This window comes from Azolla caroliniana, unplaced genomic scaffold, assembly GCF_043228905.1.
Source record: "Azolla caroliniana isolate FFs.n. ecotype wild unplaced genomic scaffold, voAzoCaro1.0.p SCAF_4, whole genome shotgun sequence".
NCBI lineage: Eukaryota > Viridiplantae > Streptophyta > Polypodiopsida > Salviniales > Salviniaceae > Azolla > Azolla caroliniana.
The window spans coordinates 6,526,189-6,553,793 of NW_028230439.1; the positions used below are offsets into that span (position 1 = coordinate 6,526,189).

At 37.2% G+C, this 27,605-nt stretch overlaps 3 protein-coding genes across 4 annotated transcripts; 1 reads left to right on the forward strand and 2 right to left on the reverse strand.

Annotated features, from left to right (window-relative positions):
- Positions 1-8,540: 8,540 nt before the first annotated feature.
- LOC147864975 (uncharacterized) lies at positions 8,541-10,073 on the forward strand. The gene is made up of 4 exons (XM_087317657.1): positions 8,541-8,822; positions 9,038-9,281; positions 9,382-9,505; positions 9,589-10,073. The coding sequence occupies exons 1-4, from the start codon at positions 8,572-8,574 to the stop codon at positions 9,774-9,776; spliced, it is 807 nt and encodes a 268-aa protein (XP_087173783.1). The 5' UTR covers positions 8,541-8,571; the 3' UTR covers positions 9,777-10,073.
- A 1,259-nt stretch (positions 10,074-11,332) lies between these two features.
- LOC147864976 (ALA-interacting subunit 1-like) lies at positions 11,333-18,383 on the reverse strand. Of its 2 annotated transcripts, XM_087317656.1 has the most exons (10): positions 18,224-18,383; positions 15,353-15,449; positions 14,326-14,384; positions 14,163-14,237; positions 13,773-13,895; positions 13,617-13,687; positions 12,350-12,665; positions 11,853-12,142; positions 11,668-11,764; positions 11,333-11,626 (listed from the first exon to the last, which is right to left on the reverse strand). In XM_087317656.1, the coding sequence occupies exons 2-9, from the start codon at positions 15,429-15,431 to the stop codon at positions 11,710-11,712; spliced, it is 1,068 nt and encodes a 355-aa protein (XP_087173782.1). In that variant the 5' UTR covers positions 15,432-15,449; positions 18,224-18,383; the 3' UTR covers positions 11,333-11,626; positions 11,668-11,709. The 2 variants fall into 2 exon arrangements, with proteins under 2 accessions (XP_087173782.1, XP_087173781.1); XM_087317655.1 differs by having other exon boundaries at positions 11,333-11,764.
- A 2,621-nt stretch (positions 18,384-21,004) lies between these two features.
- LOC147864977 (nuclear transcription factor Y subunit A-6-like) lies at positions 21,005-26,870 on the reverse strand. The gene is made up of 6 exons (XM_087317659.1): positions 26,732-26,870; positions 26,273-26,513; positions 22,742-22,851; positions 22,590-22,658; positions 22,329-22,484; positions 21,005-21,754 (listed from the first exon to the last, which is right to left on the reverse strand). Exons 2-6 carry the CDS (start codon positions 26,469-26,471, stop codon positions 21,383-21,385), a joined length of 906 nt encoding a protein of 301 aa, XP_087173785.1. The 5' UTR covers positions 26,472-26,513; positions 26,732-26,870; the 3' UTR covers positions 21,005-21,382.
- Positions 26,871-27,605: the final 735 nt, after the last annotated feature.

Consider the following 27,605-nt stretch of genomic DNA (forward strand, 5'->3'; position numbering starts at 1 on the left):
TATTTAGCACATAACAATACACCTTATTTTAAAATTCACCATGACTGCAAGGTTCAAGCTTGAGCTTCCTTAACTAATTTGAGCTCAATTCAATCGACTTGAGCCTTGCCAAACCAATTTAGGGATCAATTTGGTTCAAGTTCGAAAATTCCTAAACTGATTAAATCTTAAACAGTTTGGCTAGGACAAGGCCAAACTAGTTAAGCCGAAACCAAATTGTTGTTGATTCCTAATAGGCTCCCTTAATAACAATGCACTCCCTACAAATCAATACATTTAGAAGAGAAGAAAAATCAACCTCACTTGCCAGGTTCACAACTAATAGTAGGAATCAACAATGGCTTGGCTCAAGCTTGAACTGAGTTGTTAAATTGTTTTTAAACTGTTTGGTAGTTTGGTTCGGTTTAGTTTAGGCTTGAGCAGCCTTAACCTGTTTGAGCTCGGTTTGGGATGGCCCAAGCCGAGCCGAGCTGATTTGGGCCAAACTGGTTAACGCTTAATCAACTTGGCTAAACCGGTTTAGGAACTGGTTTGGTTCAAGTTTTGGAAACTCCCAAACCGGTTAAGACGGAACCGAACTGTTGTTGATTCCTAACTTATAGGGTAAATGTTGGGCTAGATATTTTGGCTCATCGATATCAACGTGGAGGTAGAACTCTGTCAGTTCATAGACATGTCTTGGTGTCGTGTACACACGTATTGCTCTTTCAGGATAAAGGACTATTGTATGCACAATGGCCAATGATAAAAAGAGGAGGATTTTCCCCAAAAGTAATTGGGTGTACCTCAAAGGTACACTATTCGTTGCGAATGAAGATTGTTTCCCATCACAACATTATAAAGGTCTTTAGGTCGTCTTCTTGATCTTTAATATTTAGGCTACTCTCTCTCTCTCATTTTTTGTAAAAGCACACAATTAAATTAAGAGTATGTAAAACCCTTTTGTAACAATTTAGTAGTATTGTCTATCTACCTATGTAGCATTGAGGAAATGATACCATATGCTCTAACATCCAAAATTTCCACACGAGAATGCCTTTCAACTTCTTTACATAGGCTTCCACCCAAGCATTACGCATATTCCAATTGTGCTGTAGTCCCCAATATCATAAAAACAAGAAAAATACTTCCAACTCGTCATTTGAACCGTTTTGAACATACTACACAAAAACCTATTGTTGAGATCTCAAACAATAACTCAACAATAGGTTAAAACTTGCCAAATCTCTAATAATTACTTTTTATTGTATGTACTATAAGGCATTTAACGGACCTATGTGTATTGCCCTCCAATGGAATGGTGCAAAAGAAGCACATACCTACAATGGCAAATGGGATTGCCAATCACATTGCAATATTGGCACCACCTTGCATTTGACTAACGTACATTCCACACATTTTCTAATTTATGTGATAGCCAAGAATAATGATGACATTGTATGATGGTAAAATATATTTGTGGCGACCTGTAACAAGCGTGTGTCATCCTTTAATCGTTAATTAAGCCAAGGCACACCATTTGTTTCCATCTCCCAAATAAATCCATAATATGGGGGAATTGTCAAATTCCGACAACCTTTGAGATTCATTATCAACCACATTCCCCAAGTCTACAACCCCCCATCGAAATAAATGATTGAACTGAGATCTCCACTTCTCTTTTCCATGCCAATGCAACAATGGAGAAGAAATGAGCAATTTATTTTGTAATGAATTATATAGTTCCCAATTACTTGATGGTGCCCACTCAAAAAAAGTTAAGGCATCTTACCATGACCTTACCAATTGTTGCACACATACATAATGTTGAATCTTTAGAGAAATACATCCATTGACAAATGGCCACCACGATGCTTGAATCTTAATTTTCACATGCACCAATCATTCATGCTCAATAAAATATTACATCATAGATATCCATGGTTGATCTTGGTGACACATATCTCGTACTATTGCAAATTGATAAGGCATCAAATATTTGCATTCTCAAACTCGATATTTGCACACCACCTAACCTTCCGGAAGTAACCAAATGATCCCATATGTTTTCTCCCTTCCACCACATCATGAACCAAATAGGTTGCAACAATGTTTGTAATGCCTTCTTAGTTAAAGGGCACAAAGGTAAAAAATATGATAGCATTTAGTATCATGATACATTGCATCACTTTGAGTCGTACATTAAATGAGCATAATTGAGACTTCCAATACATAAAATTGTCCTTCAATTTACGATCAATCTAGTCAATCACTTGAACATACGCAACATCAATCCCCAATGGATAATCTAAATGTGGATAAATTGATCATCATGTAACCCCTGACCCCTTGCATCTCAAACATTTCATTGTCATATCATAAGGAAGAAGGTGATGTGCAACTATGCCTCATTATTATCGTAATTATTTGCATACATGATTAACATGTTGTCATTGGTGAAGAAAAAGAGAAGGAAAGTGAACAATGACTACAATGGGTTTATAGGAACCGAAATCCTAAAAATAGTTGTGATCTATGTATTGGGTTATTAATGTGTCACGAGGCAGCGATGGAGTAAGGTCTATTGGGGCATGGTCATCGTAGTTCTTAGCTCCTCGTCTTCTCCATTGGAAGTGAAGTACAGATGAGAGTGGCAAATGGGGTTTCTAACATGATGTATGAGCTCTAACAACTCTCAAAGTTGTGTTTGATGAAGTGGCAATTATGGAGATGAGTGACACAAGCTAGTATTAATTTTCAATTTGGAAGCATTGGGAGAGTAAATAATTCAACCAAAAACCCAAAAAATATCTTACACTTCTGGATTTTGTTTACAAGGTGTTGGCCAAGGCCCAACACATGGCACAATTTAAGTAAGAGAGAGAAGAGAAATCAGAAAGGGGATCACATGTAGGTGGAGAAATGATGCATATGCTCATATGTACATGCCAATTGTGTGGAACCCACTAATTAGAGATGTGGATGGGCTCATGATAGGAACAAAAGCAGGCTTCAAATGGGCCGACTTAATCAATGTCCAAGGGAATGCATTAGTGGAGTGGACGAGATTTCTGTCCTATGATGTGAGCACTCAAAAGGCTAAAGTATGGAGAATAAGCAGGGGTAAAGGCATGCTCAAGAGAATTACATATGCCATTGCATGCAACAGACATACCTTGGAAGAGTAAGATATAATTACCTCTGAAATTGTGTGGATAGGACATATAGATGTTGAGAATTGTTTAATTGGAATTAAGGGAATGAAATCAGAATCCAATGAGGCATGCTACTACAAAATAGAGCACGGAATGGCAAAAGGTGAGCAACCAACCTATGAAAGCGAAAGACCGATTAGGCTGATTGCAAAAAAGGGAAAGGATATGATTATTGACCCTAAACCAAGGGAGATCACACTGACGACAGTGTGTTGGCCAATAGAAGGGCATTTAGATCAGCTATCATGGGGCCTAGTGATGTATTTCTGGAGAACTCAAAGACGAACTGAGGGGGCAAAGTTGGTTCAATTTTTCAGGTACAACACGAAAATTGGGAGGTAGATTATTCTAGAACAAGAACACGACAAGATTGCAACAAACAAATTTTTGATATAGGAGGGCATAAGTGAAAGGAGACTAGATAAATTCTAGAAAATGATATGGCATGACAATAATGACTGCAAGATAATGATGTGTTTATGGCTTATTGTGCATAGAGCCTTTCCGGTAGGGACGTGGGGTAAAGGCCCCAATGTAGACCCTAGATGTACTACATGTGGACAATTAGAAAGCATTTCTCATTCTTTATGGGAATGTCACGAGGCAGCGGCTGTATGGGGAAGGGCATTACGTTTGCTTTGCCATACCTCTAGTTCGTTCACCCTCAACTGGGGACATGTCTCACAGACACACCAACCACGGACTACTACGGAGCACGGATGACGAAGCTACGACCGATAAGTATTTATACAAGTTCTGAGATTGAGTATCTCTAGAATATACCTGACAAATATCTCTAGAATATACCCGTCTAGAATACACCATAAGAATATTTCTAGAATACACTAAAGGCTCTAAAATATTCTAGAATATACAATACTCTATTATATACAAATACATGCTCATATCCAGATGGTTGAGCATGACGTCTTGTAGATGTGAGGTTGTAGGTTCAATCCTCACTAACTACGTATTTGATGTCATTGTGTCGTGTCATTGTGTCGTGACTAAATGTTTACTAGAATTGTCTTGAGGATGATGTGATGAACTACGTAATTGATGTCATTGTGTCGTGACTACATGCTTACTGGAACTGTCTTGAGGATGATGTGACGAAATACGATAGCACATGCAAAGCTATGTACAAAGGGGAGAATGGAACTGTTCAACTTATCATTAACAATAATGTACTTGCAGTTATTGAGCAGAAGCAAAAATTTGGAGATCTATGGACGTTGCTTGCACTTATTACCATATGGACGACAAGTGTGTACCAAGGTATTTTCAACAAACAAACGCTCTCCAGCTGAATTGATTCAGCTAACATGACACACACTAATAACTATATTGAGAGCTCAATATGAGCAGATTGATGGTACTGATGATGCTTCAAAATTAATGAGGTTGAATTTCAAAAAACGTTGGTGTACTACACCAATGGTCACAACAAATGGAATGGATATACGATGGTAGTATATTGTACTGAGAGCTCAATATGAACAGATTGATGGTACTGATGATGTTCACAATTAATGAGGTTGTATTTCAAAAAACATTGGTGTACTACACCAATGGCCACAACAAATGGAATGGATATACGATGACAGTATGTAGTACCCAGATGGTTGTTCCCCCCTCTCATTGGTTGAAAGAGGGGTGTGAACAAGATGTCTTGTGAGATATTGAATGCAGGTGATGCGTATAAAAGGTTGGCTAGAGACACATCCGAAAGTGTAATATAAATAAGTGAGATCACTCATGAATGATAGGATAGTTTAGGCAAGGCCTACCCGGGAAAAGGATCGGAGTTGTGTATATTTTAACTAATGGAGTTATTCTTTTTTGGAAAAATATAAATAAAGGGGCATCATGATAATCTACAACAATGAAAATATTTCTCTTTGTTGCCTCCTCCGGCTTTTAAAAAAGATTTATAGACGACAGCTAGCTACATCCACAACCTGCCCTTTCTTAAAGAAATAATTTTTCTTTCCTACTTAATTCTATTTATAGAGGACACTAATTGATCCCATAATAACTCTTACCAAAGGGAAATCCTAAAGGCTATATATTTCCAAATCTCCCAAAAATGCCCTTTTGTATCTTATATTTATGGTACATCCACGTCCTCCCCTTTCTCAAAGAAATATTTTTTCTTCCTTGCATAATTCTGCTTACAAATGGCACAAGTGTCATGCACTAATTGATCCCATCATAACTATACCAAAGAGAAATCATTGATGCTATATTTTGAAATTTCCCAAAAATGCCCTTTTATCGGGTTTCTTGTTCATTTTTACCATACTTACAAGTTACATCTATATTTAACACTAATATCTTATGCTTGATTATGAAATGACCTAATTTTAATTTTTAGTTAGAAAACAATGGAGAATCCAAGTTTTGAATACTCAAACCATGACACGTTCTTTGCACTAGTTATTTATAACATCATTCAAGATGTTAAGGTCAAGTTCTAAGTTCTTCTATATTGAAAAGATGGACAAAATTCCACTAACCCGAGGTTGGAAAACAACTTAAATAACCTACAATTTGATACGTCAAGAATGATGCCCATATCACAACACATTGAGATGAGGTGGAGAAAAAGTAAGTGTTGACAATAGTATATTGTAGCTTTCCATGTTCAAATAATATGTTTGGCTCATATTTGTGTGTGTGTGTGTGTGTGTGTGTTTAAATAACATACAATGTGATACATCAACCATGATGCCTATCTCAAAACATATGAGTTGGGGAAAAAGTATGTGTTGTCGACAGTATATTGTGTAGCTTTCCATGTTCAAATAATATTTTTTGCTCATATATATATATATATATGTATGTATGTATGTATGTATATATGTGTATATACATACATACATACATGTATATGTATATCTATATACACACACACATATATATACAAACACTTATAATGATAGATTTAAACTAAATCATACTAAAATTCCGAGGACCTGGATAGTTTGCTTCTTGTGATTCGAAAGAAATATCAATAACAATAACTTTGGTAGAATCTTATAGTGAAACGGCATCGTAAATATACGATATGACATTGTATTTCATGAAGAACATATTTAGAAATCTAATGAATTGGGTGTTTGGTTTGCACTACGTGAAAGAGGTTGCAAGGAAGGAGGCTATGAATGACAAATCATTTGTTTTCATGTGATAGAAATGCAACAAGGGAAAGTTGAGGAAATTGTAATGCCAACAACATGTGGATAATTATATGGATAAGTATTGACTTTCTAAAAGCGTTGCGCTCATTTTCGTTGTTGTGTCACTTCTTTAGAATAAAATCGCAAATGTGCATGAACTCAAACAACTAGTGTTTTTGCTCTTTGTATTGTGGATTATGAAGAATTTTTTGAATGGTGACAACATCAAATCCTTTGTCGAGTCAAACTCACACCCATCACGTTGCAAAGCATGTTCTTTATGAATATGCAACATGTTTCTACATTGGAAATTTGAATTTATCATTTTATTTTTTTAAAATCTTGTATGCATAAGCTATCATCTATTAGGCAATGCTTTCACATTTTACTTCCATAACCTCAATGGATAAGGATATATCTTCCCTCTTTAAGACTTGAAATAGAATAACTCCTCTTATAATAAATGACCCAATGTCATAAATTGATGAGAGAGGTAGAGAGAAATGAAATTAGAGCCTACTCTTTAAACTTCAATCTATGAGATCATGAAAAGCCTATTGTTTAAAGAACATTACATTTGTATCCTCCAACTCTACCTCAATTTACATTTTGATGTTTAGATTTGGGGCCTTATATTCAAGTATCTTAAAAATTGCATACTTGTATTATGTATATGAAAGTCAGAAAGATCAAAAGACTAACGAAGGAATCCTAGCTAATACAATTTGGTCTGATCATTGTACACATAGGACACAATCCAATAACATGTGCCTCATTCCCCAACACACTTGATCACTTACCGAACAAAGCCAAGGTCATGTGGGAATTCTCCATTTCGTTAACCAAGCATGTGTGTGTGCATACGCACGTGTGCCATATTCATGGTTAAAGCGTGAAAACAATGCTCTAGCTTGTCATAGAGAAATTTGTACACAAGAAATCCTCTCACATTCTCCTCCTAGTAGCATATATCGTGAGTGTGTGTGATTGTTTGAGTGCATGGAGTATTATTTTTTGTGTTCCACTTTCACCAAATATTCCATGGTAAACCGTAGCATGGCTCCCAAATTTCGCATCGTAATAGGATGAACGATGTGCAGTTGTGTCAGTAATATCTACATATGTGCCACTATTCTGCAACTGAAGACAAAAGGGGGTCATGGGTTCAACCCCTACATTCTAGAATCCACCGTGGGATCTAGTGAATTAAGAGCTATGTATGAAGTATGTAATAGAGATGTGAGAAAATTAGGTTTCAAACCCATAACATAGTGTGGTTGTAGTGTAACAACTTACCACTAAGGTAAGCTAATTACGATAAAAGAGACAAAGAAAGAAAGAAAGATATATTAACGTCTTCTAAGACCAAAATTGGCCCATGAGACAATTGGTTTACAACAAAAATGGGGTATTTACCCATTCATCGAAAGTAAAAAATAAAAATAACACGGGGTATTTACCCATTCATAGAGAGAGAGAGAGAGAGAGACGGGAGGTCATTGGTCGGTGACATTCGGAGCCACAGGGACAAGCAGCTAGGTGTTTATCCGGAAACTTCTAATGAAGCCCTTTGGATTCTCCATGACTAGGCGGCGGGTGTTTATCTGGAAACTTCTAACGAAACCCTTTGTATTCTCCATGGTTGGGTGACTTGAGTGTTTATCCGAAGAGAGAGAGAGAGAGACAGGGATGTCATTGGTCGGTGACCGCGGGCAGGTGTTTATCCGGAAACTTCTAACGGAAACCCTTTGGATTCTCCATGGCCGGGCGACGAGTATTTATCCGGAAACTTCTGAGTAAACCCTTTGGATTCTCCACGACTGGACACGTGTGGGCGCCACGTCAGCTGGTCAACGACCAAATCCAGATCCACGTCAGCTGGTCAACGGCCATATCCGGATCCACGTCATCGGCCCATATCCCCCCCCCCCAAAACTATAAAAACAGAGAGAAGAAGAAGAAGGCATTCATTTCTCTGTCTATCTATCTATCTATCTCTGCTGCTGCTAAAATCAACTGTAACTAAATTTAGAGACAAATCCATCTTCCTTCCTCTGCTTCTTCTGCTCTCTCTCTCTCTCTCTCTCCCCTGTTTCTTTGGCTTTTTCCTGCTGCTGCTGCTTGCCCATCTCACCCCAGAATCAGAATCGGAACCATCCCCAAGAAGAAGCTCTTAAGAGGAATCCATACCGACAATGTTGGCCGTCTTCCGAAGCTCTGTCGCCTCTGCTCCCCAGGAGCTCCTCAGCCCTAGCTCCTCCGGCGGCGGCACTACCCATGGATCCTTCCCCCCTCCTCCTTTGAATGCTGATGTTAGCCCCATCTCTGCACAGCACCTGCTGTTGGATGCTTTCTCCTCCAGCTTCTCCGATGTGCTCCGTGTCTCCTTCCCCAATGGTGGAGCTTCCATGGCTTACTCCCCCTCTGCTTCCCATCAGCACACAAGGTTGTTGAAAAATCTTCCGTCTATGAACACCCTAAACCCTAATCGATTCCCTCCTCCTTAAGCAGTTCCAAGAAATGCACACAAAAGAAAGAGGAATTGCATATATCTTCACAATGAATACAGTAAACACATATGATGAGTGTGTGTGTGTGTGTGTGTATACACCTTCAATCACATAATTATATTGACATAAAATTTCATTGTGATTACTGCAGATCCTTTGCATCATTTGATGGAGTTTTCTGCCTCTTTGAGGGCCGGCTCAACAACTTGGTTGCCCTTCGACAAGATTATGGCATTGCCAAGACCAACGCATCCGAGGTTTCATTGATCATTCATGCCTACATGGCCCTTCGTGACCGAGGTCCCATCCCACCCAATCGAGTCGTGGCCGACCTCGATGGACACTTTGCATTTGTCCTCTTCGACACCAAAAATCAAAGTGTTTTCGTAGCACATGTAAGCTTTCCTTTTCCTTTTCCTTGTTTTTTTTTTGTTTTTGGCCCCTTACAAATCAGCTAATAACATTTTTTTGTACTCTTGTTTTATTTTTTTGTAGGATTCTGAAGGTGTGACAATCCCTTGGTTTTGGGGCACCACATCAGATGGTTCCCTTGTCTTCTCTGATTCTCCCGACCTTCTTAAGCATGGTTGTGGAAAATCATTTGCTCCATTCCCTCCAGGTATGTTCCAATAAATTAGTTGACCCTTTTGTTTTGTTTTACTTTTTGAGTTCTAATAGTGATTAATTTTTTTGTGCCCTCAGGTTGTTACTTTACTAGTAAAATGGGCCTTCAAAGCTATGAGCATCCATCCCGGAAATTGAAGCCGGTACCACGAGTTGATAGTAAGGGGAATGCATTGGGTGCTCTGTTTAAGGTTGATTCTAACCACAAGGGCTTTGTTCCCATGTCAAGAGTGGGGAGTGAAGCCAATTGGTCACAAACTATTTGATTGTGGCAAACCCACACAAATCTCTGTTTTTCATATCATAACTTTTTTTCTCTAGTGAAGCATACTCCTTCCAATCATAGTGAAGGAAAAAGTATACACATATATACAGAATAGAACTTGTAGTGGAAACAGTTTGATGTGCACAAACCTCAAAACACTACATTCAGTGGATACAAATTTTAAATAAAAATCGTGATGGTTGCATCTTGGAGCCTTGGATCTCAGAGGATTCAAATGCAGAACATTGTATTCAAAAAATTTGAAGTGGTATTTGGAATAATATGTTTTGGTAATCTCGACCCAAAGTATTCTGCAACTTCTTGGTCCAATTGTGTCTTATTGCTCTGTGTTTTAGGTTATACATTTCTGTTCAAGTTTTTACATATTTAGACATTGTGTAGACAATATAGAGTTGAATTGAGGGTATACAACATATGTATGTAGATTCAACTGCAAGGATGATATTAATCAGGATACGATGACATTAATACTTGATCCGATGTTATGTAGGATTATCCGATTGAACTTGTATTTGGAATACGTGTAGGTAATCATAACCTAAAGCAATCCCTCAGGCAATCACTATTTGATTTTTTGCAACTTAGAGACGTCACCCTTGCAAATTTACACTCTTTACTTTACTTTGAGTGCTTCTAAGCTCTTTAGTGTCTATTCAACCCTTGTGTACTTCTCTTTATTCTTTGTGGGTTTTCACCTCACTTTGAGGTTTCCCACTACTAATAAAAGTGTTACTAAAAAAAATCATAACCTGAAGCACTCTCCAAATTCTTGGTCCAACTATTTATCATCACTTGTCATGATTCACATGAATGCTTTTTCCTTGCTTTAGGCTATATATTTCTGTTCAAGATTTGCATCTTTAGACATGGTGTAGATAATATAGAGTTGAATGAACAGAATAAAACACATTTCTGTTGATTCAATTGCAACCATGATATAAATCATGGTATGACAACTACATTAGTACTTGATCAGATGTTCTGCAGGATTCCCCAACTGATTTTGACATGAATTAATGTTGGTACTTCAAAGAATTGCTTAACCCTATGTGGGCTTCAAAAGTTATTGCTTGTTGAGATAAATCAGAGTAATTGGCACTCACCTAGTTTCTACTTACATCTCTTATCATTGCTCCTTGTTCAACCATCTCAAATTTTTTTAGGTACATTTGACCCTACTAGGCTTAGTGTAAGAATGTTCTACTAAGATTGGATCGGAAGTCATGATTTGTATGTTTGGTGCACACCACATTTCGTCCTTTGTAGAAGTGAGCAAACTTTCTTGTATAATATCATGGCACAATGATCACATGATTAATGTTCTTATTGCATAGCATGGTTAGCAAGCTTGCCCTTTGCAAAACCTCATTATCAATATATGTTATGTGGTGATGTCCAGATATGCATTTCTTCAATCTTGTTACATTATATGGTCACAATTTTATTTTGGTCATGACATTGGAATCTGTAGTTTGAATGGTGACAGACTGTCGCCTACAAGAATATCTCACTGTGGAAAAACCACCTCAAGTCATATTGATACTGCCGAAGATTTCAGTGCCTCTTGAATTAAATACATACACAATATTACATGATATAGTTTCCACTTTTTACAGATTTCTTATCAATTTCCTCACATCAAAGAAAAACCACAATACTTCCCAATATCATGATAAGTTTCCATTATATCAATTTCACTCATATTAAATACTGGGGAACGATCTGAGTATAACACAACCATTCACTAGACGCGAAATTACATAGATGAATGCATACAATGTTTTTTTCATTGTTCATCTAATTGCAATTTATCTGTAGATATTGCAGCTGTTGTCGAAGCTCTTCCATCTATTATAGCAATAGTGTGTGCTTTATCCAAGCTCTTCCATCTATTACAGCAATAACTTGTGCTTTCAACCATGAGAAGGTTTCCGATTCCAAGAGAGGTAAGACGTGTCACCAAGTGGCCTGTCACATAAAAATGCCAACAGTAATCCAAAATGGCAAAACAAAAAAATTTGCATGTGATGCAGACAGATCAAGACAGGAGTTTTACCTCGGATTTTTCCAATGGGCAAGGAAAAATACAAACGCTAAAAAGAAACAAATCGACCCAACTGCAATATATGCTATACCCAAAAAGTCATTCTTTCCACCCAACCAGCTAGTAGTGGACAACACTAGCTTTTTTTTTCCACCAAAGCTGTATGTGTTGTAGACATTGTTGATTACTACATTCAATTGAGTATTAGCAGCTAAATCTTGCTCAATCCTGCCATAAAGCTTTCTAAAAGTTGGTAGCGCTGCAGTCCTCATCCATACAATGAGATCTTCATCTTCACTCAACTGGGGAAGACGGACAACCATTTAGTGCATGCACATATTATGTGTGCAAGTATTATATATATATATTATCAACAGAAGTTCAAGACTTGGCCACCTAGTTCCATTTAACAGATTATTCGGCAATCTCTCAGTCTTGATCTCTACAAACATCAGACATTGACCAAGAAAAAGTTCCAGAAAAAACAAATTTCCATTTCAAAAACATACTGGTATATTAGGATCCAAACTGGCACCACCAATCAAAGTTCCATTCTCCGAAGGATTGAGATTGTTAGGGAAATTCTGAGGATAAACATTCTTTCCAAACTTGTGTTCACGATCACTTTTCCAGGAAATATCCTTCTTATTTATAGCAAGTTGCTCGCCACCGGTTGTCAAGTTGTAAGTATCATTAAACAAGCTCCATGCTATCAAACCACAAGGCACAATAGGATTGCCTCCCAATGTTTGCTCTGGTTTACAAGCACTTGTTTCAGTAGCATTTGCATCTAATAACTGAGCATCACTCCTACTTTTTACATATCTGCACGAGTAAAAGTTAATTAGGACTCTCACTGAAATTCATACGGCCATTTAGATAGCGACTACCACACCTTTTCATTCTAAATAACTGGCAGTGTTTGACAGTAGTGTTTAGTTTTAAAATGCTGCTATATATGAGAATATTCCTAAAATACCTCTAAAGTTTTGGACATTTACCAGAATACCTCTAAAGTTTTACAACAGGGGGTATCTTGGTAGTTTTTTAGAGCTATTGTGCAAAATTTCCAAAACTTTACGGGTTCTTTTGGTTTTTTTCAAGTAGTTATACATGCTAACGATTAGCAATGAGCCCGGTTTTGGCTCAAACCAAACCAAACCGTTAAGCCATGGTTTAAAGGTTTATAAGTTCCAAAATAATTAAATGGTTTGGTTTGGTTTTAATTATTAATAAACGGTTTGGTTTTAGTTCGGTTTGGTTCTGAAACTGGTGTTGATCGGTTTATAGGTTTAAGAGGTTTGGTTTAAAGGTTTATAAGTTTTTGGGCTAACTTTTTTTATCCCTTAAATGTTTATGTAATTTGATGGTTTAATTAATGTTTTTTATTGATTTAATTCACTTAACTTAAATGTTTATTTAATCTAATGGCTTAATTGATACTTATTTATTTAATTAATTAATTAAACATAAATGCTTATTTAATTTAGTGTATTTTTATTTATTTAATTTTTTAATTAGTTTGGTTTAAATGTGGTTAGGCTACCTTTTCTTAAATGGTTTGGTTTAATGGCTTGAAAGTTCATAAACGGTTTGGTTTGGTTTTTGCTTTATATAAATGGTTTGGTTCAGTTCGGTTTGGTTTCAAGGCAAAGAAACCAAATCGAACCGAAACCGAAATGGGCCCATCGCTACTAATGATTCGGTAATAAGCTATTTTATCAATACATGGTAGACATGAAACCTCAAATGCGCAAGTCTCTGTCAGATTAATACCGTCGATGATTTTGATAAAAATTATCCAGCTGGTAATATACATACACAGGGCTCTTCATAGCTTTTGGAACCTGACGTATGTATGAAGCACAAAATATTATGTTATCTAGTGCACAAGATTGTACAAAAAGGTATGAAACAGATAAGAAAACTCACAACTAGGGTTCTGATACAACTTTTGTTTGTGTTTATATCTTGGATAAACTGAACTCTGTGTTCATTGTCTGTGTAATTCTCAGGAACACACACAGTCTGATACTCATCTATTATTTCAACCACCTGCAGTAAATCATCTGTCAGCACTGAATAGTTTATTATAACACATGTTGTCAAAAGCTCATGCGCCAATAATCTGCCACTAAAATGAATAATAAAGCTCTAGCCAACTTGCATTATCCAAAACAACATGTTTCTCTACGCCTACAAACATGCAGGTTCAGCTCAACCCATCCAAATTTTCAGACACATTGCAGCATGCATACTTATTTTGCCATGTAGGCAATGCACATGTTTCTTGATGGACTTTTATAAGGTATACAAGCTTACACTCCTTGAAGCAAGTAAAGCTGCAACGCCTATAGGTATGAACACGACTCCAACCAACATGAAAATTGTGATAACCTGAAATTAAAAGAATAGGTATTTGCTTAGGTATACTTTTTTATTTTAAATCTTATACTTCAATATATAAGGAGAAGGAAAAACTAACCCATCCTGGGGTCAACAAAGGCTTGCAGGCAGGCAATTCCTGCTGTGTGAATGCAGAACCTGCAACATAATATGAACTCTTAAACATATGAAGAAAGGCACAATAAACGAAGAACTGGATCAACAAATGCACTTGTCCAAATTTTAACTCTTCATAGATACAGGATTCAAACTAGAGCAAGAGCAAATTTTAACTCTTCATTTATATAGATAGACAGTCTACAAGACTTTCAGAACTCTTTACATATATGTACTGCATCATCATGATTTACTACAAATGAAAAGTGACACACCAATAATGCCCTTATAAACCAGTAACAATCTTCCCAACAGACCATGGGGAGATTTAGACATTCTCTTCAGATTCTTCACTTATATTAATGTAAAAATTGCATTACACATGTAAATGAACCTTTATCATATTTGAAACCATCATTTACAAGTGCTCGTCCAGAAGTTGACTTATTGACAATACATTTACTGTGTCCAAATTAGATTTTCTTCCCACGATGTCTTCAAAAGTACTACAAATGGTCCTTAATGGGAATAAGAAGTAGGGTTCTCTTCAACTTAGGGGCATCCCTTCAAGTTGGTAGAGATATCACAACCCAATCAAGGGAAAGACTAAAGACTTTCATCCAACAAATCAGCATCTTTGAAATTCTACAGAAAACATGATCCACAATAGGAGAGAGCAGAAGATCATCCCGTTGGATGAAGAAAATATAGACAGAGACATGGGCATAGACTTATCCAACAGTCAACTGTGGGAGTTCCACTATGGTCTGAATGAGATCTTATCTTCTATGCATAGAGAGCAAAAGTTTTCTATGGAATATGTGCTAGCACCGGCATATGCAATTTACGCTTCATATTATGATAGTATGATTACATCAACCTTTCTTTTAACAAAGAAACTTGAGTCTAGTGCTTTTAAAGAGATTACAAACATCTTGCATACTAACAAAATTAGCACAATTCAGAAGCAATTAATTTCAAAAGATCAGATTAAAAAGAAAAAGATTAACTTTTTGGCCGCTTTGAATCTTTCTTCACAGCTGGAGGTCCCCCATTATCACCAGAAGAGCCAGCTCCAGGTACATTCATATCCAATTTTAAGATAAACTGTCAGAAGAATTTGACAAGTATAGGCAAAAGTCAAGCATAAATATGTAGCAAGTGTGATATTATTATCAAACAGCATTCTAATCATTTTCAGCAGCATAAAGATATTCCCGAATTTTGCGACCATGAAAGGCATCATTAGCATGAAATTTAATAGATCCATGATGAAATCATTCAAATTTATATGCCTCAAAAAGACACAGAAGCATGTTGTCCAGTGAGCACAGGCTGTGGAGTGAAATTATAGAAAGTGAAAATAGATTTCATAGATCAATGCAAGGAAGTGATTTTGCAAAGTTTATTTATCCTAACATGCTTGTGAAGTATTTTCTTTTGACTTCCTCAATGACAACTTTTTGCTCATACCAACCTGCTATGAGTTAACTAACTTGGAGACATGTAGCAGTGATATTCCAATGTGAAAGAGAACTGACATAGATACATAATATAGCCTATAACGATAGCTACTGTCAAGTGTGCAACCTCCATGTATGATGCAAGCCTTTGATGTAGAGGAAAATAACAAGTTGACAGTGCAAAGAACAAAATTTGGGTTCATTGTTAAGGAATTTATCCAAAATCGACAGTAATAAATGGCAGACAGTAGGAATTTAAGCATTTGATAAAAAATGATACGAAATAAACAAAATTCCAAGGGAAAAAAATGAATAGAGAAAGAAAGAAAGAAAGATATATTAATGTCTTTTAAGAGGCCAAAATGGTCAATAAGACCAAACAAGAGATTACATCTTAAGTGTTGTCTCGTCTTTGAGAACAACAAATCAAAATAAAATAAAATTTACTAAGTAAATAAACTAAAAAAGACTAAGGAAACTGGTTTTCGGCACATGTGAGATTCTCAAGTTATATATATTATAACGTTTGTAATCGAAAGATCTCTAGCATAGGTCGATTCAGAATGGAGAGGTCTCCAAAGCAAAAGAAGCACCTGCGATGGCGGGAGATAATGGCCTTTATTTGTCGATGACAAGGGCGTTGAGGTCGTGATCCATGGGGCTGGGGCCTACGTGCTCGACAAATTGCTATAGCCCGATCTATTGTAACCCCTTTGTTATGTCCTGGTCGGGAGCTCATCTATGTATCCCTAGATTGACTTGTAGCATTAGTCAAAGTGATGGGGCTAAAGAAAGTTGTGATTGTGCTTTGTGGATGAGCTTGTGTGGTTGTACTATTGTCAACAACTTTCCCCTATTTCACTTGAGTTCTAGCAAGAAAAGTCCTAAGCATCATTGGTCCTCATATTGGGCCAAAGCGTTGTTTAAAGAGGCAATGGTATCTCCCTCTTATTTCATAAAAGACACTATAATGACAAACATAGTGTTCTTTAGGCTCCACTCCTTGTATATCTGCCTACCTCAATCTCTAACTGATGTGATGAAGTTTGCAGCTGCCCTGTCACATTGCGCAACGCATAGGATAGATTTATGTCCACATAATGTGGCCTAATGATGAATCCATCCTCCGATATGTGTAAAAAATGTGTCTTGTAGTGAACCATCTTCATACCAAGTGATATTTTGGGGTTGATCCATGTTATCTTGTTTTCCAAGTTAATAATATCAGTTCGGATCACTCTATTCTTTTTCCACTTTGGTCATATTTAGATGGGGACAATCCAAGCTATATTGGAACAGGCATAGTGCATTTAGAGAGAGAGGGTAAACCCAATATAACCATCCATATGCATTGAAAATTTCAAGAAGATTAGTTTGAAACAATTGCTTAGTCTAAAGATAATCAAATTGTCGGAATAGCTCATATGGTTTGGTCCAGCAATATCAATTGTGGGCATGACATTGTCAAAAGATGTGGCCAATAATTCTAGATAGAGAATAGAGAATAGAGAATAGAAATCGTTTGCCTGTAGTAAATAATGAATCTAGCCATTGTACATGAATCTTTTTAAGCATAGTAGAAAATGTGGGCAATTATACTTAGAAAATGTTTCATATAAAAAGTACCTCATTACATGAGGAAAGTTTGGATTGAGGATTCTAGGAATTAGGAATTCATGGAAGAAAATGAAGTTTTATACCATTGCCTTGAGCACAGGCTTAGGACATGGTCAATGTCACTGTGAAGGAAAAATGGGTACTCTCTTCATTATAGAGCAATACCAATTCTTGGAAGCATCAAATCATATATATTTTGATTAACCTTGTCGGTGTGGCAGGAAAAAGCAAAAACCATGTGAATTGTGGCCAAACTTGGTGATTGGGATGCCATCGATCGTTAATGGAATTTCATTAACGTACTAATAGAAGTTGATAAAATCACAAAAACCAGCTCTATTTTTGGAACAATGAAAGATCCTTCCACAAATAAGGTATGTTACTGTTACTTTGAGCGTTTCTGATGTCATATCTCATCAATCACTCACTAAAGAGGAGTAACAAAAAACGCGATAGAATATCTGATCGAACACACCCAAATAGGTGATAACTTGGATAAAAGTCGTCCAATTCCAAACCCTATAAATGATGCCCACAAAATGATATGTTTTGCTAGTTTGATCTTACACTTCTGCACAGGAATTAGAGTGGGAGGAAAGACTGTGCATATGTGTGTTTCATTTTTGTTTCTAGTCATTTACCAGGATACAAAAACCAGTGTGCAGATCTGAACATGTACCAAAGCACTTGTGGGGAGGAAAAGGAACAAGAAAACGAAAACGGTGCAAGTAAACTTGAAGGGCCATAACAAAAGCAAGATGGAAGAGAAAGGGAGGAGGAGATCCATTGAGGCAAAAATACCTGAGAGGATGATAGCAGGTGATGAGGAGGTAGCAGGATCAGAAGACTAAAACTGCAGGGGAGACTCGAGAAAACGAAGAAGAGTGTGAATCCAATTTCCTCTTTTTAACTTCTTCTTACTCTCTTTTTCCTTAACACACACACAAAGGTAAAAACCCCACCACTCTGTTTCTTCTTCTTCTTCTTTCTTCTTCTTTCTTCTTCTTCCTGGACTCACTTCATCATTCCCACCATCTGACCTAAACCCTAATCACACACCCACCTGACCTAAACCTAAACCTAAACCTAATTAGACTTTCTCACACCATTGCTATGCTATGTTTGCGGGCTTGGGTCCGCCCGGCCAGTCGAACACTCTTGGACGCGCCCATTATTTGGCCGCCCGTCCACCCCATGTATCGGATTTTTTATCCTTTTTGCCTGTGGTTTGCACCTTCACTTCCCATCGTATCCTTGCCTGACCTAATCTCCCCTGTCTACAAATCCATTTTTGCGTTTTGCTTGGGATTGCATTGGTCGCTTTACTCGGACATGAATGTGTTTCGATCACTTGCTTCATGTCTCTTGGTCATGAAAGAAGAAGCTATTAAAATGTGTGCATATGTTACTCTAGGAATGCATGGATAAGAATTAAGGAAATGGTTGTATGAATCCATTGGAACCATCTCAATAGTTGTTTGGCTTATCGCCAGATGTGCAACTCCCCTCCTCTCCTTGTGATTCAATGTCTTAACATTGAAGGTGAAGAGGCTTGTATCAAAAATTTCTTGGTACAATCCTGAATATGTGCCATATCTATTGTCATTGTTTGTTTTCCCCATGTGCGTTTCAGTGACATTTTTCATAGCCAATGCCTATCTTACTAATGTGAATCCAAGACACCAATGAGAATAAATAACTCTAGAGTGCCCATTCGTCAAATAGATACCTTAGAGCACTCTTACTACCATGCCCTCCATCACACATGTTTACCAAAATTAACCGCACCTACAAATTAATCACATGTAGTCCCAATTAAGATTTGTGTATAGGATGAGCATGCAGTGGAATCGACATCATTGATGTTGATTCAATGAGCAAGGGGAAAACATGTCAATCAAGCTCAACCTTTCGAACATGTCACTTATTTTCGTATTCACTCACATATAGGCTAGCAAAAGCAACAAACCAATTATATTCTATGGTTCATTTATTTTCTTTTTTGCCCTTACAAGCATTTTTACATGGTCTCTATAGATAAGGTTTGAAGTGCAATCAAGCAACATACATTACTTCTCACAAAACCTCTTTTCTTCTTAATCATTGGGGACCTCCTAACTTAGTGTTCCTTTCTTATCTAAGGCTTTTAACCTTCTAGAGTAAGTGGCTAAGTATCAATGCACTCTTTACAACTTATTTACAAAAGTAGCCTTGGTCAACCAAAGACAAACACGAATGACCACCATACAACCAACAATTGTTTGCGTAATTATTAAGATCACACACAACAATTGATATTGATCTACGAATTCAACAGCCAACGACAAGTCATCCAAGAGCAATTTTAGGAAACCCCTAGATTTTTTCACCTTGAATATCTCATCCTCCCTTGTGAATGTGTGCTTGGATGAGATATTCACACATCACCATGTTTATGAGTTTCAATGTAATAGTTTCAATATGGAGATCTTGTGAATAAGATAATCCATCATTTGTTCATTTGAATTACTTAATTGAGTGTACCAATGTTGTTTATGTCTAGCGACCGCCAACTCCATAAAACAAATGAATATATGATTGAGTACTATCCAAGGGAAGGCTCCAAGATCTTTTTATGCAATTCATTGCTCATAGGAGAACTTCAACTACCATGTATGTTGCCCATAATGCTATTACAATGATCTCATGTGGCATTGATAATTGTGCTTTTATCATACATGATATCAATATGATGACTAGTTTTTTAATGTGCTCACATCCATCAATATATGTGATATCAAATAAATTGCCACAAATGAAACATAAGTTTGACCAAGCTAGTTGAATGATCTTTCACATCTTCCCTGAATAGTCCAAATGTAAACTAGCTCATTTACTCCCACGATCACATGGTATCACCATTGTGAACATCATTCTCAATTATATATCTTCACATTTATTGCTCTAGCCTTCCAAATTCCAATGAAAACTTAATTACATCCCAAATTGCTACCCAGCTTTAAATCCCACAAGACCCAAGTAGTTTAATCTAGCTATCAACCAAAACAACACACTAATAGTGTTAATAAAAAGAAAATATTCTCTAAACATCAGAAAAAATTATTCTCATTCATGTGGGTGAGCGGTAATTCTATTTCTATTTTGCTTTTCATTTTTAACGAAGAATCCATTCAAACATTTCCATTGACATGGCGATTGCATCCTGCATCTTCATAAAGACTTCTACTTGTAATAGAAGTCTTTAGGTAGAGGACTTCTATTTGTTTGTGGGGAGAGATATGAAGGGCTAATCTCCATTCTTTCCTTTTATTTTTTTGACCGGCATCTAGGCATGCATTGTGGTCTTACAAAACATGTGCATTGAACATAAAAGCTAATAGAATCATGTAGCATGACAATGAACCATTATTCATATGACGGTGACGATGAATCAGAGAGAAACAGAATCTCATGTCACCTGACAATGACAATGTGATTCATATGAATCAAATGAAAAGAATATGAACACTCACTAATCAAATAGAAGTTTCTAATATTGTATGTGTTTGGGGGTGCATGCCACTATTGCAAATAATAGACTAATTTAAAAAATTAAAACAGGGGAACGCTTGTTAAAAAGTAGATACAAAAGTAGTTGCAAACAAATAGTTTGGAGTTACAGTTTTTGTTGCAGTCAATTCTCTGCTGTTGAAATGGCAGAAAATGCATTGCAAACAAGTTCTAAAGCCAAGAATGAATTGCCTCATTATTTCACCACATGAAACATAACATAGGTAAACACCCTTGCCATGCCCATTTGGTTCCTTTTTGTGTCTTGTTCCAGTTGTAAAGGCCACCTGGTTAATCAGACAAGACAAATACAGCCACTATGCCCTGTAAGAGTCCATATCATTAGTCTAAGATAACACTTTGATAGCTCCTCTTCACAAAAAGAAACAAAGAACCACAAAAGAACCCTTTTCAATACATTGCAACAGCAATGTTGCTTCGGTTTTGTTGACCAAGATTGTCTTCCTTTACTACGATCCCAATACTCAATTCAAGAGCTGCCACTGAATGCAATGCTTTATTATTATGATCCCCTTCAATTTTTTCATGACCTTGTGATGGTGGTGGTGGATGATACTCTGGTGCTTTAGCATTTAAATCCCCGATACAATCATCTATCTCACCAAAACTAGTATTCTGCTCAACCTCATATCCTTGCGAAGTTTTCCCTTCAGATCCATCTGAGTTGTTCCTTACATTGACTTCTTTCTTGTTCATGAAACGTCCTCCACAGCCTCTCGCTCTCCTCATTGCATGGAGATGTCGTGATTCGTGTAAGTAAGGCTGAAACAAAACATATCAAAAGAATTGTTTACACAGCCTTCCAATGTTTGTTAACACTGCCTTGTCTAGTTTGAAAAGCGTTCAATGAAGTCTAATATCAGGTTGAAGTAGTTAAATGTTCTTTATTATTATTAAGAATTACTGGACGCTTTAATAGTGATGTTTTTTCTTACAAAAAGAACAAATATGTTCTCCTATGTCAGTAATCTTGCATATAGATAGCTGTATCTAAACCTCGAAACAAACATATTTAGAATTTCCAGAATTCCTCATCAACCTGTTAACTACTAATCTCCTTGTGTTTCACACCATTTCTAATACCTTAATTCATAATTCAGGAATATAATATTCACAAATAAGAGGCCGTGCCTCAAAACCGTGGTATGCACAAAATGTCTTGCCAATGAAAGGATGAAGTTTTGATCGACTATACAAACTCAGAGCTTATTGGTGATAGTTCAGATAGATAGTTTCTAAGTTTATTATAACCATTACCTCTCAAATATTGAGACCATTTAAAATGAAAATGCATTTCATTTTATGAGGAATGGAAACCAATGTTATGGATTCATACTTTGCGCGATTTCACAATCTTTTTTTCAGATTCTGCTTTTGCACGACATTCCCGACGTCGCATGATGCGCTTATACTGTTTGGCATTAACATACACAGGTTCCTCGACAATCTCAGAAGGCAAGGGCATCCGAAATCCAACAATCTCAGGATGAACCTGAAAACTAGAAAAACATGTATACATACAAACATACATATAAGGTATAACATAGAAAAAAACCTTCTCGAAATGGGTCAAAATAAATAACATCTAGTCCCTGACCATTGCCTGACCACCATATGCAGCAACTATACCATAGTAGGGGTCAACACATGCATAGGGACTGGGAGTCTGATAGAGATAACAAATTATAAAATTAGAAAGTTGTAAGCAGTTATTTCAATTTTTCAAAGTTATGATGCAGTGTCCAATACCAGAGAAAAATGCCTGAGTTCAGCTTGTGTTTGAGATGGCATTATGTAGTCAGTAACAGCTGATGGGAGCACTGTTTGTGGTGGACTCGGCTTACTTATACCATCCCCACCTGTCGAGTTTCCAAAAAGAAAGAAAGGAGAAATGGCATTAAGCATGTATTTCCCTGCATATCACACTCTTATCCTGATCAAATTTATAGAGAGTATAATGATTGTTGAGCAAGCATGTCCATCAAACAAACACTAAGGTGTAAATAGTAGCACTAAAATTGGAGACCAGCTGATTGTGTGTCCTTGTAAAGCTTATTCAGATAAGTCCTCAATCAATGCACGACCTAAAGCCTTGCTTAGTGTTATTTCACACATTTTTCCCTTTTATTTATTTATTTTAAATTTGCCAGATAACTTGGAATGCTTTGGGTAAAGTTAGTTGGGAATCCATTACAATCCAGTCTGGGCTTTGGTAAACATTAACGTTTCCACCAATCCTTGGGAAATGGTTTAGGAATTTCTAAAGTTTGGGCCAACCTTTGCTATTATGGATCTTCTTTACTCTCCTCAGCTGTCATGTTTTTCTAATGTATCAGAATTTTTCAGACTATATGGCAGAGCCCTAAACTCTCTTACTTCTTGGTATTTCATTCTTCGCAAGCCCCATTGGTGGAATGTAAACCTTCATGGCTCCACCCCTCTAATAGACAGCAAGATGTTATTAAGAGACAAGTGCACTCAGGTAGAGATAGATTAGCTTGAACAATGTTCAACTCTACATAGAGAGTTTTATCTTATGGAATGCTCAAATTGAGAGAGGACTGGATACAAAGTTTGAGTTGATTTGGAATGCCAAACCATCAAAATTTCAAGGCTTTGAGATAGCTAATTCATTGTAATGAGAAATTAGAGTTTGCAAATTACTACCTTTATGAAGCATTTCGAGATCACCACATAAACTTGAGCCTTTGAGAAACTCAATCAGAGGCAAGTACATAATTGTCAGGGTGAACAACAGAACTAACATAGTGCAGTGCAAATACATGGGGTTCAAACATCCTCTTAGAATAAATAGAAAACAGTCACCATGATAGGGCTCATGTGATATTATCCTCTATAAGTAACACCACATTAGCTCTTTACCTATGAGTATTTTAAGAAATTAGCTGGATTTTGTGTTTATTATATTGTTATTAATCCCTTTCGAAACACCAGTATTCAATATCAACATCGTCTCCATGGAGAGAGTGTGGAATTGCTTGGAAAAGGTGAAACTGGCCCAAATATAATTCAAGCGCAGTGATTAACATTTTTACCCACAATTAGATTTCACTAACCTGTCAATAATTCGACATAATACACTGATTGGCCATCTTGTGAATAAATAAATAGAAGATTAGTAGGCTTATGTGCTCACTCTCTATTCATGCCAAACTTATCTCAACATTCTTTAGCTGTCTTATCTCCTCCTGTATTTTGATTGATTGTAGTTAGTCGACATGTCAGAACTCAAGCCAAAAATAATGCTGAATCGGAAAAGCAAAGAAAAAAGGAATCCTTATTTATATAAAGGAACAAGAGTACGGGGCTGTACCAAACAATGGCATTGTACTAATGAATACAACAATAACATGTGACAAGAGTAATGCTCTAATAATTATCATGAATATACTATGGCCTATTGGTTAAGGTTCAAGGCATTCATCAAGGTGATCTGAATTCATATCACCAAAGTGATGTATGATGATTACCAGATGATGTTTTCTTTTTTACAATGTTAAACAATTAACTGGTTCTCAATTCTCTAGCCATGTTAGGTGGCAACATGCCTAACTTTCTTGTTTCATATAGTATCCTTACTGTTGTACATTGATAGGCTATCAGAGAGATTGTTGATGTAGATTATTCTAAAAAGAGTTATTAGAAACCCTCGTTTCTGAAACACATCAGAATCCTCATTCCTTATAAATATAGCACATTAGAAACCCTTAATTATGTGTTCTACGGTAAGAGACATGATAGAGGCTGGCGCATCCATCATAGACATTTTACTCCGTAAAGAAAGCCCTAATTGGACCCCAAACCTCTTCGAAATTCTAGAACTACAGAAGTAACAGAAGTTTTCTTCCATGAGCTATAGTGAGGTGTCAAAGTTCTACCATCATTCACACACCTAATTATTTATGTAAACACCCTTGATATTAATGTCACTCAGGTTCACACCCATCTGCTTCAATTTTTAACTGGATCTTCCAAATGTGACAAGCATCATCATTTCCGACATTTGTCCAGAAAACATGAATGTGATATGCAGGCCCTAGATTCAAACACGTACTTACACAAGAAATTGCTAGACTGGAAATTCCCCTACACACAAAATAATCACAGATTCACAAACGAAAAAACTCTCGATGCTTACACTCATCTTAATTGTATGGATAATCATGCAATTGACATATCACATAAAATATCAATTGCAGGAAAAATGGTATCACAAACTTTATTAAGAGAAACAAATGAGGAAAGATGGCACGACTATCATTCCTTGCAAGAGACTAGGTTCTATGATTATACCTTACAATTTCAGTATTATGATTAGAACTAATTACTGGGCTTGTACAGGCACATTCTATAAGAGTTGCAATTGACCAGCTTAGACTTTCTTTGTATCAGCTAGAGATTAAGACCGTCATGCAGACAGAGAGCCTAAGGGGAGTGTGTATTCAGACTCTGGCATATAGAGGTGGAGAGTGGGGTGCACTATGTTCGTAGATGCCTTGGATATTAAGATATAAGCGGTAGATATGATAAGGTAGTTTAGTGCTTCAGAAATCTTAGCTTCAACAAACTCATGGAGGTTAGCAACCAATTCAAATTTGGGTGATCCCCTTGCAGAGACAAGGGGATGCAGAGAAGCTTTAGGCCCATCACAGAGAGTATGGAAACTTTAGATCACTCATATTGTTCATGGAGCTTACCCTCGATCTCTAGGAAACCGGCAGCCCCCCTGACCCAGCAGCAGCTGGAGCTAACTCTCCCAGAGGCACAGTCACAAACAAATCAGGTAGATGCTCTAGTGTGTCAGAGAACCAGATACCACCTGCACCCGCTACCGAGAAAGGCAATGCGGAGAGAGTGACAGACATGAACTCTCATTTCCAGAGAGATGTTCGCGCCTTAGCCAGCTATGTACTATATACTCTGATGCCCACAAGTTTCACATGGATGGAGCTAGCTGTTAACAACAAATTATCTACTATCCCTGCATAGGGTTAGCATATTCCTATATTTTAGTTTCATCCTCTCTCTCTCTCTCTCCCCCCGGCTTGTACCCTAGTCATAACCCAATTTTTTCATTAACCCATGCATTCAGATTCGAATTTCACATTATCTGCAGCAAATTACTAGGCGCCATTGTGGAATGTATAGATGTTGTGATTGAAAACATGGCCTCGCCCAACAATGTTATCAACTGAGCTCTCCCTCTTTACCTACCTCCCTCCCTCTCTCTATCTCGAACAGTAGAATGGAAACAATTACCTTCTTGAGTGGCTAGATTTTGATGAATTTGATTGGCATGGACAAATCGAAATGGACCTCCAATGGAAGAAATAGCATTACTGTGATTTTCTACATACAAATGGCTCAATCTCTGTTGCAGGCCCAACCAAGGGACTCCTCCTTGAACAAAAATATCCTTCTTTTCTGATTTACCATCTTCAGCTTCCATGGCTTGCATAAATTTTTTGGACCTTTTCTTTTATCGTGTCTTGCTATGTGTCTGAGAAAAACACACAAAAAAAAGAAGAAGGAAAAGGAGATACAACAGGAATCAGAAACATACACATATATGCAAAGAGAGACAGAGGATAAATAGATGGATGGATGGATGGATGGATGGATGGATGGATGGATGGATGGATAGATTACACAATACAATTTCCATGGATTTGCTTGATGGAAATAAGGAAGTGAGAAGAAGGGGAAGAAGATGCATACCTTGTGGGTGAATTAAAGCATAGTGATAGAAAGCTTTGGTGAGAAGGCAGAGAAGACCCATTACAGAGACAGAGACAGAGACAGAGACAGAGGGGGGGGATGGACTGGACTATATAGCAGCAAGGAGCTAGCTAGTGAATCATCTCAAACTATTCAGAAAAACAACACATCTGGCCCGATCCATTGAATCATTTGTTTTTCCTTTCTTTTGGGGGGGGGGGGGGGGGGCGCTCTTTGATTTCTCTCTGTTATGAACTTATGACTAATTAATTGACTGATATAACCTATAACCTAACTGCAATCGATTAGGACAGACTCCGGTAAGAAATCGAAAATCATCGCACTATGTTTTTTTTTTTTTACCGATGACCTAATCGCTTGCTAGCAGAGAATAGTCTGACGAGCGCAGTGAAACCATCCTATAAACTCCTTCTGTTGTTGAATCGCTTTAACACCCGAAGCATTGATTCGTCGGAACACGGACTTTTCGGAGTGTCTTCTTCGATCTTCTTTTGACCCATGCCTTTTTCTTCCGTCACATGCTTCAATTGATCGGGACATGCTCGATGAAGTCGAGCCTTTTGTGGACTCGCTGTGTGTGTGACCCTTTTGTGCATCGCGTGTCTCTAGGACAGTCCCTCGCTTTCAAAGCACTTAGTGATTCGTTGCCTTTTGAATCTGGCACATCGAAACAATGCCCATGACACTTAGACCCTCGTGAATGTTTTCTAGATGTTGCATAAGACCTTTGAAAATAATGCCTAACAAGAGGGTTATCATCTCCTTAATGCATATTGAACTTTGCTAATTAGCGTATTGACATTTGTTTGACCTTATTACAACTGTCATCAACGGCTACCAATCAATGTGTAGT